General features: G+C 43.1%; 2 protein-coding genes across 2 annotated transcripts; one reads left to right on the forward strand and one right to left on the reverse strand.

The window, feature by feature from the left end:
- Nucleotides 1-36: 36 nt before the first annotated feature.
- On the reverse strand, nucleotides 37-7,683 carry RFNG (RFNG O-fucosylpeptide 3-beta-N-acetylglucosaminyltransferase). The gene is made up of 8 exons (XM_033076682.2): nucleotides 7,194-7,683; nucleotides 6,302-6,350; nucleotides 5,705-5,807; nucleotides 5,174-5,327; nucleotides 4,076-4,164; nucleotides 3,820-3,985; nucleotides 2,459-2,544; nucleotides 37-2,249 (listed from the first exon to the last, which is right to left on the reverse strand). The coding sequence occupies exons 1-8, from the start codon at nucleotides 7,584-7,586 to the stop codon at nucleotides 2,183-2,185; spliced, it is 1,107 nt and encodes a 368-aa protein (XP_032932573.1). The 5' UTR covers nucleotides 7,587-7,683; the 3' UTR covers nucleotides 37-2,182.
- An 88-nt stretch (nucleotides 7,684-7,771) lies between these two features.
- GPS1 (G protein pathway suppressor 1) lies at nucleotides 7,772-20,820 on the forward strand. The gene is made up of 14 exons (XM_033076672.2): nucleotides 7,772-7,877; nucleotides 10,311-10,403; nucleotides 10,740-10,921; nucleotides 11,703-11,867; nucleotides 12,034-12,169; nucleotides 12,325-12,402; nucleotides 12,709-12,769; nucleotides 13,150-13,235; nucleotides 13,703-13,797; nucleotides 14,879-14,984; nucleotides 15,361-15,441; nucleotides 15,569-15,706; nucleotides 15,925-16,059; nucleotides 16,759-20,820. Exons 1-14 carry the CDS (start codon nucleotides 7,845-7,847, stop codon nucleotides 16,831-16,833), a joined length of 1,464 nt encoding a protein of 487 aa, XP_032932563.1. The 5' UTR covers nucleotides 7,772-7,844; the 3' UTR covers nucleotides 16,834-20,820.
- Nucleotides 20,821-21,522: the final 702 nt, after the last annotated feature.

Consider the following 21,522-nt stretch of genomic DNA (forward strand, 5'->3'; position numbering starts at 1 on the left):
AAGAGAACATGTGAAGAAATATGACAAAACACAGACTTTGAAATATTTCAATATTTATTTTATAGAATCACTTTATGTATGAAAAAGTAGTTTGATAAAAAAGCTGCATCCTGATAAATCCAAACAGCTTACTGTATTCTCAACACAAGAAACCTTGGACTGAGCCTGAACACGCTGAGCAGTTGCCCGTTGCCCTGCAGGAGAACATGGTCCTTTTTAAGCTCCATAAACATGCTCACAGCTTTGAGGGCACTGCCTCTTTGGCACACTTAGTGTGACGAGGGACCACAGTGTGAAACTTCTACCGTTTAGTTTTGCTGCCATCAATATAAAGTGTTGTAATTTTTAAACTGCAGTTTGCCACAATTGCTGCCCAGTCCTTACTTGGTCTGTGTCATCTTACAAGAGGCTGCTTCCAGTGGAAGGGGAAGAAAAGTTCCAAAAAAAGAGTTCAGAAGCAGTGCTTGAAGACAAAATCACTTCAAGAGCTCATGAAGTTTCACCAAAAATCTAACAAGTGTTTTTTTAAAAAAAAAAGTATGGCTAGCAGGAGCCTCCAGAACTATTAATGACAAATAATTAAACCACAGGATGCCGCACTTCTACTTAGCAGAAGACCTAATAAAGAGGTAGAACCTACTATTCCACAAATCCTCTTCTATTTTCTGTGACAGGCACACCTGTAACACTGACAGCCCATTATGGAACAGCCACTGTGCTAGCTGGGCTTTGATCCAGCTCCCTGCAGCTTTCTTATTTCCATACCTCATGTGTACCTTAGCACACATGATAGAAAGGAGAAATACAAGAATAAGCTGCAGGACTGTAGTAAGCAGCAGTCAGCTTGTTTGCTCCTCAGTGGAACTACATAAAATCATACAAGGAGGACAATGTACTGAGGTAAACATTGGAAGGTTTGTTAAAATGCAGGGAACACGGTATATTTCAGGAGGCTGGCACCTGTGCAAAGTGGCATAGTTGAATACACTACAGGCATTTGCCAGGAAGTTAAATAACTAGCTGAAGCCCACAGTACAGCAGAGAACAGCCATTTAGAAACCTGAAACTTCGGTTAGGTCCACAATCAAGCCAGTAATCACAGCTCCAGACTATACAATGGCATTCTATTACTCTTAATTTGGCCTCATACTCTAGCACTAAACCAGTAAGTATTTTTTATAAGAGTAAACAGTGATTTTGCAAAGGTATTTTCTTCAGGTCAGGTAGGGTTTGCACATGGCCAAAGTCTGGGCTAACAGAAAAGTAAACACATAGAGCCTCATTCCTTCCACTTTCAAAACTAAGTCATACAATTAAAGGTCCTCAAATGATATCATCAAAACCCACCCTCCTTGGTATCCCTTCCCCCTCACACTGCTTGTGTTTTGCCAGCACAAGCTTCTCCAAATCATGTGACCAACTACCAGCCAAGTGGGAGGAACAATCTTGTCAGGTAAATATTTCTTCAATATCAAATATCAAGGGAATCAATCATAATTACCAACCATTGCAATTCAGCTGGCATGAGAGCCAGGTCTGACAATTACCTCCACAGGAGGTACACATGGATGAATGGGGAGAATGTACATTGTAAGCAACTTATCCAGTCCTCAGTGAGCTTACCCTCATACAGGGTTTTCTCATGACAAAGACTTTCAGCCTTGTTTACCAGAGTGATTCCAGGATTTCCATATTCTGGCCCACTGGAGTTTTAATCTGGCAGGCCACAGAAGCTCTTAAATAATTCTGTTCCCAAGAAAGATAAGTGAAAACTTCCCTTCTCTCGTCGCCATGGGGACTACAGTCTGCTCTAGCACTCCAGCTTCAAGACAGTGGCTTCTAATAACCCCTAAGGGTGGTAAGAACATTCTCACTCCCAGTACTGCATTTGCCTCAGATGCGCCCAAGCACAGGTTCACTGACATCAGATGAAAGTGTGAAGTGACTCATACACACAGGACTGCGGTCATCTTATGAAGAGCCACTAGACAAAAGAACAAAGATTCTTCTTGGAATGTCCCAGGCTGCAGCTGAACAAACCATGCCTTATTGCTTTCCTAAACAGAGTCCTCTACCTCCTTTGTGGTTGTCTCCCAGAAGAAGAATAAAATCACCAAAAATCTCCACAACTCTTGCCTTATGCAAACTAGCCAAGACATAGGTGTCAGTGGCTGGTCAAGAATTATGACATCTTCTTAGCAGGGCACCAAATAGTGTCAGGATAAAGCAGACAATGGACAGATTTAAATCTATATTAAAAAAAAAAAAACACCAGCATTAGATTGGAATTCTCCATACATGGAACATACTAGCATTGCATGTGCAACAGTCTGATGGAGCAGAGGGTGGGTTTACCAGCTTTTGGCATAGTAACAAGAGCTGACATGAGAAAATAACCCCATTAGTGGGTCTGATCATCTTACAGATGATAAACAAGAACAAGGTAGTGGACACTAACCGGGTTGGATCTTGCTGAAGGCCAAACACTCCTCCCACACTCACAACATTGTGTTTGTTCTCAGGGTCGCCGTAACTCAGGGTTACCTGTAAAAACAAGTAAGTATTCAGAACTTTTAACACTAATGCAGAAAAACAGGGTGGAGATAGCAGGGTTATTAATGAGGTAAGAAAGTCTCCAAAGATGCTGTCTAATCTGAACATGGATCACATTTGGAGGACAGCAGTTAGTTCTGACATAAACAACATCCGTGCTGAATGGCACTAAGGGCAATGTGGGAGAATACACAGAAGATCTGAAAATTGCATTGCCCTGAAGGACAAGATGAGTTGCAACTGTACGCTTTGTAAGGATATTAATCCTGGCACTGTCTGTACCTTCATTAAATAACATGTTCATCCTCACCAGACATTGCCTGAAGTCTGCAATATTTTAGCACAAGGGAAAAATATAAATATTTGCATGTTAAATGGTATGGAAAGAATTGTCATGTTTCAAATCTGGAACAAAATTCATATATTAGGAACCCCAGATGAGGGCTGTTCCTCCACACAAGCACTGCATTAAGAATTTTTCAGGTGTCAGGTAGAAGAAGACTTATTTTTTCTTTATAATTGTACATTTCCTGGGTTTTGGGTTAGGTGTCTTCATCTCATGGAACCAATGATCACCAGTGAAACAATGTATTCATGCTACAGTCAAATTCACTGACACAATGACATCACGGTGGAATTTGGCCCCAAGTGCACATTTCTGCTGCCTAATACAATTGCCAGAAAAATATAACGACACAGCAGGGGCAAAACCACCCTTCTGTTTATTTATGGTGCCAAGTAGTGTGATACAGGCACCGCTGCTGGATGGCCTCATGGCTCCATCTGCTGCCTGGGAGGTAAAATGTCCCCTAGCAATTAAAAAACAACTTGATTTTTCAGAAGCATCTTTAAGTTTCTTGAGATTCAGACAAATTATTCTTAAAAGTGATCAGACATTTAATTATGCCTTAGCTATTGAAGAAGTACTTATATAGCTGCCTTAGGCAAAACCAGGAAGACTACTTAGCCATCTTCTACACTTTCTGCTACTGCCACACGCAAAAAGTCAGGGTTTAAAAGGAGATGGGGAACACCCTACGTAGGCTTCACGTAGCAGAATGTGTCCCCAAAGGAGGGGACAGCTATATGATCTAGTTGGCCAGGGTGAAACTGAGCTTTTTACCTAAATGAAGGAATTGAGCAGGTCACAGCTCTGAGTGAGTCTGTAGATATCTTTCTTTGCTGAAGAGTGCTAAGTCTACAGAGCATTCTTTCTGACCAGACTGAGGTGTAATTATAAGAACAGAACACGAGGCACAGCCCTACCTGCTGCAGCACAGACTCGCCTTGCAGTCTCTGCAGATTTTCCAGGTGGGAATGGAACAATGGGCTGTGTAGCAGCTTTACCTCCAGCAGCCCTTCAATGATGTAGCCAATAGTGCAGTCATCAGGAAGACGCACTCTTTCTGCAGTACTAATGAAATTGCCCAGGCTGTGACAGAGAGCAAAGGAGACAAGCCAAAATGTGTTTTAAAGCCTCCCAAACATGCACTGATGGAGCTCAGCTAGGAACAGTGCTTACCTGGCCCAGGGACTCATCTTCAGGGCAAGACCTCGGCTGATACAGAATCCAGCTCCACCTGTGGCAAACCAGAATTTCACGGTTGTCTTCTGAAGAGCAAAAAGAAAAAACAACAGTTACTGATAATCAGGTTTTTGAATTTGGCTGAGCAGGGAAGGGAACTCAAGGCTCTATTTGATATCACATACTCCATCTGAGTCAGAACAAGGCTACAGATGAGTCTCTACTTGTCTAGGCTGCTGAAAGCAGCTGTTCTCTCAAATGAAACTATCTTTAAACAGACAGCAGGTCAACCATAAAATTAGCATAAGAGAGGTAACACATGAAATGGAAAATGATAGTCTCACCCCCTGTTCATTTTAACCAAGGGTCACACAGCCAGCTCAGTGTTACTGAGGATGTCAAAGGTGGTCCATACATATATATGGGCTCCATGTCCAAGGAGACTGTTTTGTTGTGCAGTCTTCCCTAACAAGCTGGTTTATAACTGACTTTCTGTCTGGTGTATTGATACACTCTTTAAAGAGATGTGCCAGTGCAGGTGACCTGGTTAGGACTTTTTCCTTAGCACTTGTATCTTGTGATTGAGATATGTTTGCTTCTGATTCTTAGAAACTAGTAACCACTTTATATTGGAAATGCTTTATCTATCCAGAAAGCTCTTGTCACTCATGTGAGGCTGGTTCAAGATGATGAGAACGTGTGTGATACTGCACTCAAAAGAAATAAAAAAACCACCTTGAACTCCTACCAAACTCCCAAGCCCTAAAACAAGGAACACTATCCCCAAGGCCACTAAAGGAAAAGTAAGAGTCAAGGGGGAGAGGCCCTACTAAGCTCAGTGTGAGGGAGATTACAGCATGTGTGAGTAAAGGAACAGAAACAGAGAGCCATCCAGGACACAACCTCCATTGTGCATACAGCATCAGAGTGATGGTACACTTAACCTAGCAACCCACCTCTGACAATGACCATCACCAAGTTCATTTCTTGCAGATTAAATCACTTGGGTTTATGGGGGAATCCTATTAATTGTCAAGGTTTTAAAGGCTTAGAAGATCAGGATGTCTGTCAGACAAACTGAAAAAGTTTGCTTACTGATCCATCACTTTGGACATGGTCAGCTGCTTCAATGGGATGGTCCAGACTTGGTCGCCCCACATAAACATCCTGGCTGTGTGAGAAGGCAGACAAGAGATGTAGGAGAGTCCGAGGGTTCACATAATTGTCATCATCCACATGGCAAAACCATCTTCAAACAAAATAAAGCGAGAAGTTACAGGGATAAAAAAAGGAGTTAAAGGTTTACAACTGAGTCATAGTCTTTCAGGCTTGGAGCAGAAAGTATTTCTTACTGTCCCAAATTACAGAATAGGAAAGATGAAAGCACCCACTGATGCTAATTCTGTAAAGAGGCCTAAATTTAATAACCCCCTTAGATTATAAACCTTTCCACCTTTCAGATGATGCTTTATAAACACTGCTTCATGCTGTGCTCCCTTTCCTGCACTCATCCCTACATTTTAGATAATACAGCATTCCTTACTGGAACAGAGATGGTTACTCAAGTTTCCTGTAAGCACAGGACTGGAAGAAACAAAGTCAATCAGAACAATGTGTTTCACTTACTTTTGCCCAGATTCTAGGAATTTATCATATTCCACAGACATCTTGCAGCACAGAGCTTGCCGGGTATGGACAGCAGAACAGTTGGTGTTGATCATATGATCCCCTAGAAAAATAAAGAACAGCCCTTTCAGGTCTGAGAAGCATGTGTAGTCAAAAAAAGACTACAAAAGAAGCGCACATTTGGCACTAAAACTACATCTGAGGTACACACATGGAGAAGAAACTGCAGGACAGGCAGGGCTCACAGGTTATCCATCTGGCATGTAAGCTGCAGAGGTCATAAAATTGTGTGAGTGCATAAAAACGAGTGAGGGTATATAAATAGTGTAATGAGATGTGCACAAAGGAAATATCTACTATAACTTCGGACCACATAAGCTTACTAACAAGAAGAAAGGGGGTGCCAAGGTGAACCCAGTATTCTAGAAGTTCCAGGCATTTTGTCCAGGTGGCAGTTAGGGAGAAATTTTCTCTATTTCCCCCATCTTAACTCCCCTAATTGTACAGCACAAAATAAGGACTTCTATAGGAAGCATGAAAGAAACAAAACTCAGTTATAACAGAAAGCACACGCACCAACGCTGCTACACAGCTCACCTGCTTTCAGGCGTAGCTCCCGATCCTCCCAGTCTGTGAATATAAACGTCTGTGGGAGACAAAAATGGTGTGTCCTCATTTAAGAGCTTCAGATTCGAATTTTAAAATTGCTCAGTTTCAGTCATTATTCAGAATGTTTAGTCTGTCTTGGTCGTTTGTTTCACAGTATCCACTGGAATGGGGTAGGGGTGCATCAACTTCAACCCCTTTTTTGTTAATTTTTTTCATTACAACTTGTTACATTTTTTCATTACAAACCAGAAGAGTGTAATTTCAATAAAGCAGGCTGTATTTTACCCTCCTTGTCTCAGGGTATAGACAACTGATTTCCAGACAGAAAGGATTTTGGTCTTTTTTGGTACTTCCTCCTTTCTCTGGCTAGGAATCCTCCACAGCTGTCAAGCAGGTTAAGAATAAAGAATGCAAGTCAGGGTGGGAAGTGGCAGGTGGTTAACGCTGTCTTGTTCCAACTGCTGGACAAAATCCCATTAATATGCCCGATCAGACTGAAATTCTGAAACAAGGGAACAAATTTTACATTCTACAGAAAAACTTAGGTGGCCGAACTACTTAGTCGAAAATATAAGCTTAGATGCATCATTACCAGGAATCTTTCACTATCGTGAAATAACTTTCCACAGTCATACAAAAATCAGCAAACTACGTCTGCTTGGATTACTGATCCCATATTGCAGGTAACTGGCTTAATTAGCAATGAACTCTTTTAAAAGCATGTTCACACCAACCGTTTATGTAAGACGGTCTTCCACAGTCTTACAAAGAAAGCTGCTTTTAACAGAAGTAAGAAAAACCTCCGTGAGAGTGCAGCAGCTCTCCTGGAAAGCGCAGGGCCGAGACAGCCGGCTGTCCCTGCCCGCAGGCGAAGTCTCACCTGTCCCCTCGCCTGGGAGATCCAGGTTTGGAGGAGCAAGTCCAGCCGGCTTTTATGGTATTTCCTCGTGGTCTTCACCGCAATAAAGATGTCCTTCAGCTCTAGGCTCTCCCTGGCCGAGCTGCCGGCAGCCCCGAGGCGGCCCCTCCGCGCAAGCTGCGCGCTGCCCGTGAGGCCTCCGCCACGGCCGCCGGCCCCGGGCCCGCCGCGCAGCGCTCCGGCAGAGCCTCCGGGGCCCGCGCGGGGCGGCGGGGCCGCGCTGGGCCCGGCGGCGGGCGGCGGGCGGGGCACGGCGGGGCGCTGCCCCCGCGGCAGCAGCAGCAGCAGGAGGGCGGCGGCGCCCAGGGACAGCAGGACCCCGGCCCTGCGCAGCCCCAGGCAAGGACCGCTCATGCTGCAGCCCCGCGGGCTCCCGCCACAGGACGCGGCCCCCTCATGGCCCCGCACTCTGGGAGGTAGCGGCGGCCCCGGGAAGGGAGCGCCCGGAGGTTGTCACGCCGCCGCCGCCGCCGCCGCGGGGCCGAGCGGGCCCGCGGCCCCTTTAAGAGCTTCACCTGTCGGCCGCGGCCCGGCTGCGACGCGCGGCCCGGAAACGGAAGCGGAAGCAGAGCGGGAGGGGCGGGCGGCCGGAAGCGGCGGCGTGAGGGGAGGATGCCGCTGCCCGTCCAGGTCTTCAACCTGCAGGTATGGGGTAGCTGTGTCCCGCCAGCCCGGCCTGTGGGGCCTCGCCGCGCTCCGCCGCGTTTCGCGTCCCTCCCACGCGGGGTCTGGGGCCCCAGCTTGACCGCGGCCTCCGGGGGCGCCATGCGGCCTTCTTGGTCTCCGCAGGGAGGGAGCGCCTCTCAGCTGGCCCTGGGCCCTCGCTCGCCCTTCCGTCGGGTCTGTGTCGCTTCCGCTGCCGTTCGCGAGGAGCAGTGCTCAGCTGAGCATCCTCCAGTACCCTTGGTGTCCGCCGCCGCTGCGGTGGCCCCGTGTTTGATTCCAGCATTGTACGTGCCGTAGGCAGGGCTGGGGTAGTGGCGGAGGGAGAAGGAACTGAGTCTGCAGTGCAGGGCAGAGCCCCAGGCGTGCCGAGTGGGTAGTTGATACTAGGTACTTGCGAAGACTGTCTTTTGCAGAATTTAGCAGTGACAATTCTATTTCAGGGCATGGGGCTTTGGGAAGTGAGGAGAGGATGAGGGACAAGCTCAGCATCAAGTTCAGCTCATTCATTAGAGATCTGTACTGCACTCCCTCCAGCAACAGGTCACACCTATTCCTGCCAAAGACAGCAGGAGACTTCAGCTCAGGCACTAGTTCGTCTGCTTGTGTGAGGCCTGGTGGGGTCCCTAACGGAGTACCAGTTGGGGCTCCGGAAATCTTGGCGAGTGGTTGTTGTATTATTCACTTCGTGAGTAGTTTTTAAGTCAACTTTGGATCTTCCTTTCAAAATAAAGAGCATGAAAATGTTTGAGTTTGCTTATCCTACGGGGACTTTCAGCCCACTTGTGTTTTTCCTTGTCTGGGAGTTAAGCGAGAGATGCAGGGTTCAGCCTCTCAGCGTAGCAAGACACAAATTGTTCTGTTTCACCAGCTGGAATTACAGTTACTTTTGTAACGTTGTTTTCTAAGGAGTCTGTAATTGAGGATTTACTATGGAGGCAAGCGCGGTCTAAGCAAACTAACCTTGGCATTTAGTGCTTGTGATATAAGAAAGGATAGAAGGTAGATAAAAGTGGAAAAAAGGAATGGTCTCAGTGTGTGGTGGATTATCTGTTTTTATGCACAGTTTGCCTGAGGGGTGATCTAGACAATCAAAATTTCCTCTGCATCCTCCCTCCCTCCCTTTCCTTCATGGAAACATTATTAAACTAGGAAACAAACGTTTTTATGCTCCGCTTGCTTTTACTTCAGGTTTTGGGAGATTTCAGCGTTGAGATATGTATTTGATATGTACCAGTTTGTGAAAGAATAGGATCCCCAGACTGTGGGTGAGTGTAATTTTTAGAGATAGGAAATCTGGATCTGCCCTGTTTCTTCTCACAAAAAACCCCAACCAACCAAACAACCCAGTAAAAAAAAAACCCCTCAATCTTTGTTTTTTTTTAACAGGCAGTAAAATCAGTAAAAATACGGAAATAATCAGATGCGTATGGGGGCAGGGTGATTGACATGTCTGTCTTGTGAGATCCACTTTTGCAATTTACACCAAATCCAGCGTATGTAAATATGTACACAAAATCAGAATTCTATAAGAAGACTTTCAGCTAAGTTTTCCTCACTTTAAATTGGAAATTCCTAGGAGGACTGTTCAGCACACTTTGACTAACAGGAGACAAAGAATTTTGTGCCAGCAGACCAGTTAGTTTGTGGAATGGGATAGCAAAGTGGTCTTACCTGGAGTACGTGCAGGGGCTGTAACAATGCAGCTGGGCTGAAGTCACTGCATTGATGTGAGTACTTATGGCTCAAATCAGTGCAGTATATAATGGGAGAATAAAATTCTGTTGTTTCTCCAAAAGAGGCTCTATCTGAGCAATTGGACTTGAAAACTACGGTAAGATAGTTTGACTAATGGCAGATCCCTGTAGTGCAGACAAATCGTTCCTTGGTATGTTGGAAACTCTGAAATTGTCATTCTGCATTCTGTTCTTTATAGTTTTTAATACTTTAAGAAGTGTAACAGGTTTTACCTCTCCCCCCTGCCCCCCAAATATTACTTCTAAGCATTAAGGCAATTTTGAAAGGTTGTGGTGAGCTTTTTGGTACATTTTGCCTTTTGGAATTTCTTGAGCTGGGTGTTAACACCTGGTCTTGCTCAAGGAAGAGAAAGAGAATGCATATGCATACCTCAGATACTTTGTATTGACCCCTTAATTTTTTTGCTTGATAATTTACCAACCCAAATGAACTGCTCTGTGTAAATTCTAAGCCATGCTGCTACTTGCATTAGACCAAGCATCATGCTGTCTGGTGGTGTTGCTAGAGAAAAATCCTGATCATATCCAAAGACCGAGGAGTGCTTTTTAATTTTTAAAATTGGACATGTATTTAAGCAAGTCCTTAATAGATTGAATTGCATAGTTATTTCCTGCTCAAATGTAATAGGCTAATTTTGACCTCATTTTGCTCTTTTAGGGTGCAGTGGAACCCATGCAGATTGACGTAGATCCACAAGAAGATCAGCAAAATTCACCTGATATCAACTATGTGGTGGAGAACCCCACGCTGGTACGTGCTGCTGAGGGCTGTGGGAACATTTCTTGTGTGTGGTCCCTTCCTTTAAGAATTTTGAAAAAATCATTTCTGAAAAATCTTAAAGCTGATTACTCTTAACCAAAAGCATCACAACTGAACTTTTGAGAAGGTAAATTGTAATATAGAGCATATTTCTGAGGAGATTACTAATGTTTGAAGAAAGCAGACATGGACTAATGTTACTGATTTTGGAGTCATGTTACCCTCTGTGAGGGCATCAGATCAGCGGGAAAACCTGTGCAGGTCACAGTGTAGTAGCCTGGTTTAGTGTGTCCATTCCCACCTTCTGAGGCCAGGTTTTGTTGGCAGGATTTGGAGCAGTATGCGTCCAGCTACAGCGGACTGATGAGAATCGAGCGGCTGCAGTTCATTGCCGATCACTGCCCCCAGCTTCGGGTGGAAGCTCTCAAGATGGCTCTGTCCTTTGTCCAGAGAACTTTCAATGTTGATGTGTATGAAGAAATCCACAGAAAGCTGTCTGAGGCCACAAGGTACTAAGAGGCCAGGGTGACCTGAGGAGCTTTCCTGACAGAGTTAAGAGTGATGTGCTGCAGTGGAGGACTGTGCATGTAATACCAGCATGTACCTTATGCACATTGTCTTTGCCCTTAGAGTTTAATTGCAGTAAAATGTGTGTTCATGCTTTTCTAAAAGATAGAGCACAGAAGGTATTGTCTCTTTCTGAAATCTTTGTGCTCTAAAAAGCTGCAGGTAGATATTGCGATGAGTTTAGTCTTTGCAACTGCCTCAAATATTAATGAACGTGTGTTTTCCCTGAGGTAGATTATGGAGACGTGTTCTAGATGCTTTTGTTTTCATTAGATAAAACCTAGTCTAACTCTTTGCCTTGTTTTGGTTTGTTCTTTCCTTTCTCCTCCCTCTCTAAAAATGGGTTTGCTGTTAAGGATAACCTTTGATATCTCGCTCATCCATCCTTGCTTCCCATTTTTGCATTATTTTTGTTGCTATGCTTATTTCATGATTTCTTCTGTTTTGCATGGGGAGTCTTTACCACGTGTGTGACAGTATGTTCATCCTATGGTCATTAGGATAATTTTGTGAAGTATTTGTAAACATCTGTGATGCTTGTGTTGCTGTTTGCACTGAAGATTTTAGCAATATGTTTCTTTATTTCCCACTACCCTTATTTTCTCTCTGTTCTATTTTGTGTGTGCAGTACTGTTTGTTAGGGTAACAGTGCCAGGCACTTAGCAGACCTCTGTTTTGAAACATATTCAGTCTAATATCCTCATTCAAATACTTTCCTTTCAGAGAACTGCAAAATACACCTGATGCTGTTCCTGATAGTGGAATTGAACCCCCTCCTCTTGACACAGCTTGGGTTGAAGCTACACGCAAAAAAGCTCTTCTTAAACTGGAGAAACTCGATACAGATCTGAAAAATTACAAAGGGAACTCCATCAAGGAGAGTATCAGGTGAGATGCAGAAGGCTCTGCTGGAGCAAGGAAGAGCATTTTGCTCCTCCGTGCACTTAACATGGGATGTGCCCTTAGGTCAGTGTGTTGAGTTACTTGTTTAGAACAAAGACTTTGTCCCTTTCTGAGCATACAGGTCATTGATGTTATAATTCCCATCCTTCAGGAGAGGCCACGATGATTTAGGGGATCATTACCTGGACTGTGGAGACCTTAGCAATGCTCTCAAGTGTTACTCACGAGCCCGTGATTACTGCACCAGTGCTAAACATGTCATCAACATGTGTCTCAATGTTATCAAGGTAGGAGTATTTGCAGGGAAAGGTACCTGGTGTCTTTGTGATGCTTGCTGTGAAGTTGCCCCCCCACACTTGGCTCTTGTGTCAGCAATGATGTGGCTTCTCTAAGGAGTGCCAGTTGTCCATGCCTGCCCCACACTGTTTCTGGCTCTCTACAGGTCAGTGTCTACCTCCAGAATTGGTCTCATGTTCTGAGCTATGTAAGCAAGGCTGAGTCTACACCAGAAATTGCAGAAGTAAGCTCCTGCTCTTTAACTTATATAAATTTTCCCTTTGTTTTCTGTTTCCAAAATTTATGAAGTGATTTTTTTCCTTTCTCCCTTTATGACTTCTCTCATGACATATGTGTATAAAATCTGACTTGTGGTAAAAATGGGTACTTCCTATCCCCAGTTTTGCCATATTACCCAAGACAAATAAGATTAAGTTACCTTGCCATTGAGATTGACAAGGTAATTATTAGGGTAAAATATCTGGGGGGCAGTTGTAAGCAAAATAGTTTTCATACTGCTTGCTCACTACTGCTTTGTTTTATGCTTTAGCAAAGAGGAGAAAGAGATAGCCAGACACAAGCAATTCTCACCAAACTGAAATGTGCTGCAGGTGAGTGAGTCCTTCAGCTTCCTGTATGGTGTGCCTGTCTTTCTACCTGTTAGCTATGCGTAGGGCTCTTGGGTTTATTTTTTATCTCGTATTTGACAGACTTTGTATTTCCACACTAGACATGCAAAATTTAATGAAGCTGGTGAGATAGAACTGCTGGTTTTTGCCATCTCTTTCTTCTCCCTGAGTTTCTTCAGAGAGGATGCCTGTGTGAGTCAATGTAGTTCAAAGGGTGCTTGATACAGTCTGAAGATCTTGTTTTACTTCAGTAGTGAAGGCACTAGCAACCGTGTGTGGGCCTTTCCTACTCGCCAGATTTTTCAATTTTCCCTAATTTGTATACTGTCATAAAAAAAGGACTAACTTTTTCTGGTTCCCAGGCTTGGCTGAACTAGCTGCCCGGAAGTACAAACAGGCAGCTAAGTGCTTCTTGTTGGCATCATTTGATCACTGTGATTTCCCTGAGGTGAGGACCAAGAGGGAGCTGTGTGCAGGTCTTAGAGGGGATGTAGTTCTTCTAATTATTAGGTTGTAAAATTCAGATATTGTAGATACTCTTGCACCATTCCTGTACAGTTTGGTGGTGCTGTGAACTGAGCTGGTTGGTTGGGTTTTGTTTTTTTAAGTCTCTCTTCTTGGCTTCTCTAAGTGTTCTACTCTAGATCACATAAGAGTTACCTGTGAGATTTATAATTCTATGTTGCTCAGTCAACCAAAACCTCCTGAAATTGGTGTCTGCTGTCTTAGCAGTGTTACTGCTCTGGCCCTGTCACCCCACACCCTGGGTGAGAGCAAGCTGAGCACTACCACTGCATTTGATAAGGGCTAATCTTGTCACTGCATAAAAGAAAGGCCTGGGGTAGAATACTCAGTGCCACCCTTACACCATTTTGATAGTCAGTGACAGTTGACCCTCTCTCCCTCTCTCTGTAGCTGTTATCTCCCAGCAATGTGGCTGTGTATGGTGGGCTCTGTGCCCTTGCTACCTTTGACCGTCAGGAACTGCAACGAAATGTTATCTCTAGTAGGTGAGTGGTGCCCTGAGATGTTCGTATGTATTGGACATCTTTTGGAACATGGGTCTTTGGTTAAGAGTGGATTCTGACAGGAGTATTTCTCATACAGGAGAGAAAGAATCACTGAGCCTTAGTTTGGCTTTAGCACTAAGTGATGTTTCACTGTCTAAAACAGAGTGGTTAATCACAGCTGAAATTTTCCTAGTGTAAGTTTCCCACCCAGCTTAAATCCAGCATCTCCATAGCCCAGTTGTCTGTCTCCATTAGTTCATGTAGTTCATATCAGATATTAAATCAAAGGCAGCAGTTAGGATCATTTGCCTTCATGTTTTCCCTCGTTCTGGTGTACGTTAATTGTTAAAACAATTTAGTAATTAGTACATCTTTGAGTGTAATCTAACTATGGCATACAGAAGGTTAAAAGAATCACAGTCTTTGGAAGAAAGTGGATATTTGTGTATCATAGATTGAGTTGCAATGACACTGAATTCCTGTCAGCTAGATGTACAGAAGCAGTAATCTTAAATTGCTGTGGAAAAGGGGTTGTTACCCTTTTTTATGGGCTGATACGTAAGGTGAGATCCCAAGGTTTGAAAATCTGTGATGGAGAACTGGGAGTGTGCTGAGTAAAAGTGTACATCCCTAAGATTTACCACACTCACAATAGGTTTTTTCTCTGAGAAATTGGCATGCTTGTCTTGTTTGTGACATGCTGTACATAATGAAGGCTGTGCTTTGAAAGGGGACACAGAACTGGCCAGCACAGACTACAGCATGGCATTTGTTTGCTGGTGCTGTATCCTGATTTTGACCCATTCACATTCATGATTTTGTTTTGTGTGGACAAACACTTCTACTACTTCGTTTGTCAAAAGTCTTTTGTCTTCCTTCTTCACAACTCTGATGCTGTGCTGTATCTCTGTTCCACGCTGCCAGCCTTGCTGAAAATGGGCTGTCTGGTCTGTTAGAGGGTAAAGTCTTGGAATCTTTGAATCGTAGTGAGGGTTTTTAACCTTGCGACTTGGAGTGATGAGGCTATGGGGTATTTAAGTGGCGGGTTCCAATGTCTGATCACTGCCATTTTTATCTATAGCTCCTTCAAATTGTTTTTGGAGCTGGAGCCACAGGTTCGTGACATCATCTTCAAGTTCTATGAATCTAAATACGCTTCATGCCTGAAGATGCTGGATGAGATGAAGGTGAATTGCAGGAGAGCAATGCAGAGCACACCCTAAAAGTTTCCTTTGCCTAGCCTTTTGTGAGAAGCAATGATTGTCAAAAGTAGATATTAAATGTTCAGCTCTTCTGATGTGGTGCATGGAAACTGGGAGTAGTTTATTAGTAGAGAGAAATGATAAACTGGAAACTGGGAGTAGTTTATTAGTAGAGAGAAATGATAAACTTTTTAAACATATTCCTAATTCTTTTATTAATTCATGTTTTATCTTATTGTCTTGCTGTAGTGTAATATTCTTAAGATTTAAGGATATACACATAAATGTTTCAGAACACAGTAATAATATATTTTTTCTGGCTTGCTTCTCAGCTTTTGATGTGGTTTATTGTTTTGTACAGGACAACCTGCTGCTAGATATGTACCTTGCACCTCATGTCAGGACACTTTATACCCAGATTCGAAATCGTGCTCTTATCCAGGTAATTGTTGCTGTCATCCCAGAGGTGGATAAACAGGGAGATAGGCCATCTCTTTGCAATTGCTATTCCCCTAGATGGTTAGAGGATGGAGAGTGCCCTTGGAAACTGAGTATTTTCTTCTTCTTAGTACTTCAGCCCCTATGTGTCAGCAGACATGCGCAAGATGGCCACTGCTTTTAACACCACAGTGGCTGCTCTGGAAGATGAACTCACTCAGCTGATCTTGGAGGGACTGATCAATGCCAGAATAGACTCTCACAGTAAGGTGAGTGCATTTCACCCATGGATTAGAGACTGAACAGGTTTGCTAAGCTTAGAAACTCTCCATTCCTGAGACATTTGGAAGGTGCATTCATCTCTTGAGCCTGGTGTGTTCAGCAGGGGTGAGCTCCGTGTGACCTCAGGCTCCATAATACCTTAGCTGTTTTCCTGCTGTGGCACTCTGGCACAGCTCCCATGTACAATTCTCTGTATTGGTTACAGATTCTCTATGCTCGAGATGTAGATCAGCGCAGCACAACTTTTGAGAAGTCTCTGCTAATGGGAAAAGAGTTTCAGCGCCGTGCCAAAGCAATGATCCTGCGAGCCGCAGTCCTGCGCAACCAGATACATGTCAAGGTATGGGTGTGCTAAACAGGGACTTAAAGGCACTGTTAAGATTTTAAATTTTTCTTAAACTAAAAGTGTGAAAATTGGTGATTTGAAGATCTTGGAAGGGAACTAATCTATTATGTTCCTGATTAGACAAATTCTTCCAGTAGTAAATACTAAATATATAAGGAACAGATGTTTCTATCCAGTACACTAACCTGCTCATACAGCTCAGAATCTCCTTTGAAGTTTATATGGTTGAGTTACTTCTGAATAACTCCTTTGGTCCAGTCCTTGATAGACGTATCTTTTACCTTCTTAATAAGGATTGTTTGAAGTAATTTTTTTCAGCAGAGGAAGTAAAAAAATGCATTAATTCTTTCTGCATTGCAGTTTGAAAAGAGGCCATCTGCACAGAATGTGTTAATTTCTGTGGTATATTAGTCCCTATGATTACTAAATGCCAGGATTAAATTTCTGGGATCGACAGAACCTTGTACATAGTAAATAAGAGTGGCTTAAAAGTTCTAGTTTGACTTTTTTAGGAAAAGTTTTTGTGAACTGTAGAAGTTGTTAATACAAAACCATCATTAATGAACCTGGGGATATGCTCTCTCCCTGCTGCCATCCTGCTGTGCTTCACCTCTACTTTATTTTGTTTCTCAGGAAGCAGGCCGCAGAATATTTACACATCACTAACTAGGATGTGTTTTGGTCTTGTTGCAGTCTCCTCCGAGGGAAGGTAGCCAAGGGGAGCTCACTCCAGCTAACAGCCAATCCAGAATGAGCACCAACATGTGAAAAACTTCATGTACTACCAAAAGAAACAGTCCTTCAGGACTGTACCCAGTGTCTCACCCACTAACTGCTGAGCTTCACAAACTGTCCCTATCTCCCTCACTTCTTGCTTGGATTGAGAGAGTCAGGGTTGGTGGTGGATAATATGAATATTTCAGTAACTTCAGTTCTCCTTGAAAAGAAATTCTATTTAAAAACAGCATCCCTGCAAATGGGTCATCATTTCAGTTTTGGTAGAAAACCTTCAGTCTCCTTCCACCACTCCATAAAGAGCTGTCAGGTTATTCATACAGATGCTGAGTTGAGAGTTTTTCAGCTGCTATTAGTTTTCTTGTTTCAAAGCTGCAAAAATAGTTAGTTGAATGGACAGGCATGATGTAAGATGAATTTTGCTAGCCTGAAAGTATTGCCTTGATTTTGAGCAATGCTGAGCTTTCTGTTTTCCAAATAAACTTACAAGTGCATTGCTCTCATTTATGGAGCTAGAGTTCTGATGGGGGAGAGATTTAAACTATTGGAGAATTTTCACCTGTACCAGAAAACATGGCATTGCTTCCATGCATTCAGTCACAGGCCTTTAGTTTTAGGGTTTTATGTTTACCTGCAGCCAGGTTCTCTCTCTCTCTGGTCTCTATTTTCAAAGAACTGTTTCCTGATGTGTTTCTCTCTTGTGTGTGACCTCGATTTGGGGTCGAGTGTTATCATAGCAGTAAATCTCTACTTCATGCAAATGCTGCTTGCCCAGTCTTACTGCCATAGTGTATGATGGTTTCCCAACATGTGCAACAGTTGTTTTGGGTAGAATGGACAAATGCCATAAAACACCACTCAAGTCTTGTGGAAGCGCTAAAAAGAGTCAGTCTAGGTGCCCACTCTCCAGGTGCATTTATTCTGCTTTTCCTTTTATAAAGGTGTTAAAGGTGGCAGCCCTGTGTGTGTGTGTGTGTGTTTCTGTGTGTTCTTCCTGTGTTCATGAAAGGAGATATGCACTGTATTTTCTGAAGTCACTGCAGCCTTGTATTCATCTAATCCATAAGGCAAGCTGAGAATTTTGATCCAGCTCTGACTGGTCTGACAAGTGACTACAGATGTTACTTTTAATGTGTTCATGCTTTTTTAAAAAAAAAAATAAGTTGTTATATCTAGTGCATTAAACAGCAGGATTAAAAAGCTTCTGAGTATTTGGAGTTTTGTGTTAAAGTTGGGTTTTAGGCATTTTGATCTCAAGCCTAAGCTTCATGATGTTTTGTAGGTGACTGTGTTTTGCTTTCTGATCTGGTTGGAGATGTAGCTTGGATGAACTGTGAAGAAAGTGCAGCTTGAACAAACATTCGAACAGCAAAATTCCTGTAGCAACAGTGACCTCTCCTGTCTTTCCATGCTTTTTATAGCTTAGGTGTTGAAAATGGAAGCAATAGTTTCTGTTTACATATGGCATGGAAAAATTCTCCCATTTTTGAGGGAAGAACTTAGTGTCGAGCATCACTGATATCCAGTTTAGTGAGAAAGGCAAGTTGAGTCCTTGGCTGAATTGTCGTACATCCTTATAAGAAATGCAGGGAAACTACTTTCTGTTCATGCTGAAGGAAGGCTTTTCAGTCCTAAAATGTGACTCAAGCATTCTTGCTTTCTTCCCCAGATGGGCCAGTGATACTATTTATAAGGAAAAGATCTTACACTGTGCTCTTTAGAAGATGGTTTTGCATGCCAGTGAAGTGCACCATACCAGGTGGCAGTGTGCTTCCACTTTCAGGATTTTATTGACTGATGTCTGTCCCTTGCTGGAGGATTTCTTCTGGAAGGCTCCTCAGTGGTCAGTGAAGTCTTGAGCTGACTGGAGTCTGTTCTTGCAGACACCAGCAGCATCACACGTCCCTCAGCTGCCACAAGGGGCCCACAAGGTGGCAATAGCAGTTTCCAGCTCTGGCTGTGGCCCGGGGCCATTCTGTAGTGTTGGCCGAGGTGGTAAGTTTTCGTCCCCCCAGACAAAAGTGCTTGCAGCCTCTGTGAGTGATTGAGCATCTCTCTTATTGCATTGGCATCGTGGATGGTTTGTGCAGTTACTGGCATCTAACTCTCTCCTTTAGCCTGTGAAAGAAGCTGCTGTTGCTTTAGGATCTTGTAGATTGGAGTTAGGGCTGTCGAGGCACGTTTCTTCTAGACATTGTCCAACACCTGCCTCAGTCCCAACTGCCTGCCAGTTCCAAACCCCACAAAATTCAACACAGTATGAATATTGTTCTAGGTAAATTGCATTAATAAGCAGTTTCTCCCAGTAAAAATTATTCTTACCTTAAATTTCTATGTAATTTCCCAAGTAATAAATGGGAAAATAGTGACCCACATGGAAAGAATTTTCAGTAATTCCCTGTAACCACCAAGGTCATTTAGTGGATGAAGTTTTGTGGAATGTGTGGTATATCTAAGATATGATCAGAAGGGCTCATTCGTATGGATTTAATGAACTTGTGCAGCACGTTTTTGTTAAGGAAATGCCAGTGGTGGGCCATGACAGGTTCCTCATGCAGTGTAAATCCTGATTTCTTTACATGACTTTGCTAGGAATAAAGTAAAAATAGTTGGAAAGAACCTTGTTCTTTTGGCAAAGGCAGTTTTAATTAGCACAGTCACTCTAAGTGGTAATGTAGAATCTTTCATTGTGAGATTTGTGTTAGAGTAGTTGGGGGTGATTGGTAATTATCTGTCCAGAACTTATCCAGCACAGTGGTCTGTGTTGCCAAGTTTTGCAGGGGGAGATCTGCTAGAGGTGATTATGGACCATGGCTGGTGTAGTGTCATCTGTGAGCTCCTTTTGGCTGAAAGGCATTAGTGGGTGAGGGAGAAAATAACAGAACTCAAGTCTTTGCCCCAGGCCATATGGGTATGATCTGTACATCTCTCCTGGGACAATGATCTCAGCTTGTTCCATCCTCTGGATAGCTTCCAAAGCTGCCACTGAATAAGGTATTATTTCTGATATGGGCAATGTAATATGAACTTTCAGAAAAAAAAAAAAGAGGAAACTAATCTGATGAAGACCCATCATGTATTGGTAGAAAATGCTTGTCAAGCACTGATTAATTTTTCTTTTAAAGTCTCAGCCAAATTAATTTGACTACTTGAGAGTCTTCTGCCATCTTCATTATTCTAGTGGGACAGTGCTCTAAAGTATTTTTTATACCACCTGCTTGTGACACCTGAGGCTGAGCCAAGTCAGTGTTTCACTTCTCTGGTATTCCATCAGCTGTGAATTTGCAGTAGGGTGAAAACCACCAAACTAGTGTAGAACTGACTTCTGCTTCCTCTGATGGTGGTAGGGAATAGGGAAAGGATTACTGTCTGCTTATGAAATGAGCTTTGTACTTTAATCTTATTTTGGCTTCTGCGTTACAGATCTCTGAACTCCAATCAACATTTCATAGGGTTGCTGTGTAGCTTTAGATTCTCTCACAGGATAACTTAATCAGGCTAAAGTAGTTAGGGAACAGAAACTGGCTAAAAGGGCATGTCAAGCTCTAAGAGAAAATGTACAAGATTCAGTAATTAGAAGCTTGGTAAATTCATAATGCAGTTAAGTCTCTTGACAATAAAGAAATAATTTAAGCCTAGGCTTTCGTAGAGTTGTTAAAGCTGCAGACTGAAGGGCAGCTGCATTAGCAAGAGTTGGTCTAATTCAAATAAGAAGTCAAGTGGCAGGACCTGAAAAATCTGGCTTAGGTGGTAAATCAGGCTGAGTATTCTTTTTGTCCCTGACCCTACAGGTAATACTGTTTCAGTTCTCTAAGCCTTCAGCTCTAGCTTTGACTATTGTACTCCCCGTGCCTGTAGTCAATAGAACTGTGAACCCTCTGTGAACCCATGTATCCGTAAATACATGCTGAAATCTCAGAGTTTCAGTCTTTGTTTTGATGCACTTTTTGTCTTAATTTTTTTAATCTTTCTTCTATCTCATTTTATAACCTGTTTCTCAAATAAAGGCAATTGGCTTTATTTTTTGTCAGGTGAAATACCTCAGCTTTTTCTTGTGTGCCTCAGAAAATAATTTAGATGTGAAAATCCATTTTCCTGGAGACTGAGCATAATTTTCAGCATCATTCTGCAGTCAGGGCACTGCCTTTTCTTCCCCCTACTCCATAAAAATGAAATAGTGTGTATCTCCTTACGGGTCTGTGAAACAGAAACAAAATAGGCCTTGACCCTGCTGAGGAGGCAAACTACAGTTTTTTGATTAAACAGGATCATAGCCTGAAAGTAATTCCTTGTTAGTGCAGGTGTGCTCATTGTGAACAGTAAGTGACTTGGCATTGCTCATGTTGTAATTGGACCTCCGAGTTCACAAGCATTGGTTAGTGAGCTATGGATCACTGGACAGCTTTGCCTTAGTAACTGAATGGCTGTTGAAAGTTCAGGTTGAAACTTTTTTCCATTGGTGCGGAGATTTGTAGCTGGATGCACAGAGGTGGATCTGTGTGGCAGTGCCAAACTGAGCAGTTTTCCAGCCCTGGGTCAGGAATGTGGCAACCTCCAGCCATGCCATAGACAGGAGCAAACAAGATAAGGTCTGTCTGCGTTTCTCCACTGTGCTTGTTAAGTAATGCCTTGGCATGGGGGGAGGGACAAATATACCTTAAATACTAATGTGTAAGGCCCCTCTTGAATTTAAGAGCCTAAAGCCACCTTGATTGTTCCTTT

Source organism: Catharus ustulatus, chromosome 20 (genome assembly GCF_009819885.2).
Source record: "Catharus ustulatus isolate bCatUst1 chromosome 20, bCatUst1.pri.v2, whole genome shotgun sequence".
NCBI lineage: Eukaryota > Metazoa > Chordata > Aves > Passeriformes > Turdidae > Catharus > Catharus ustulatus.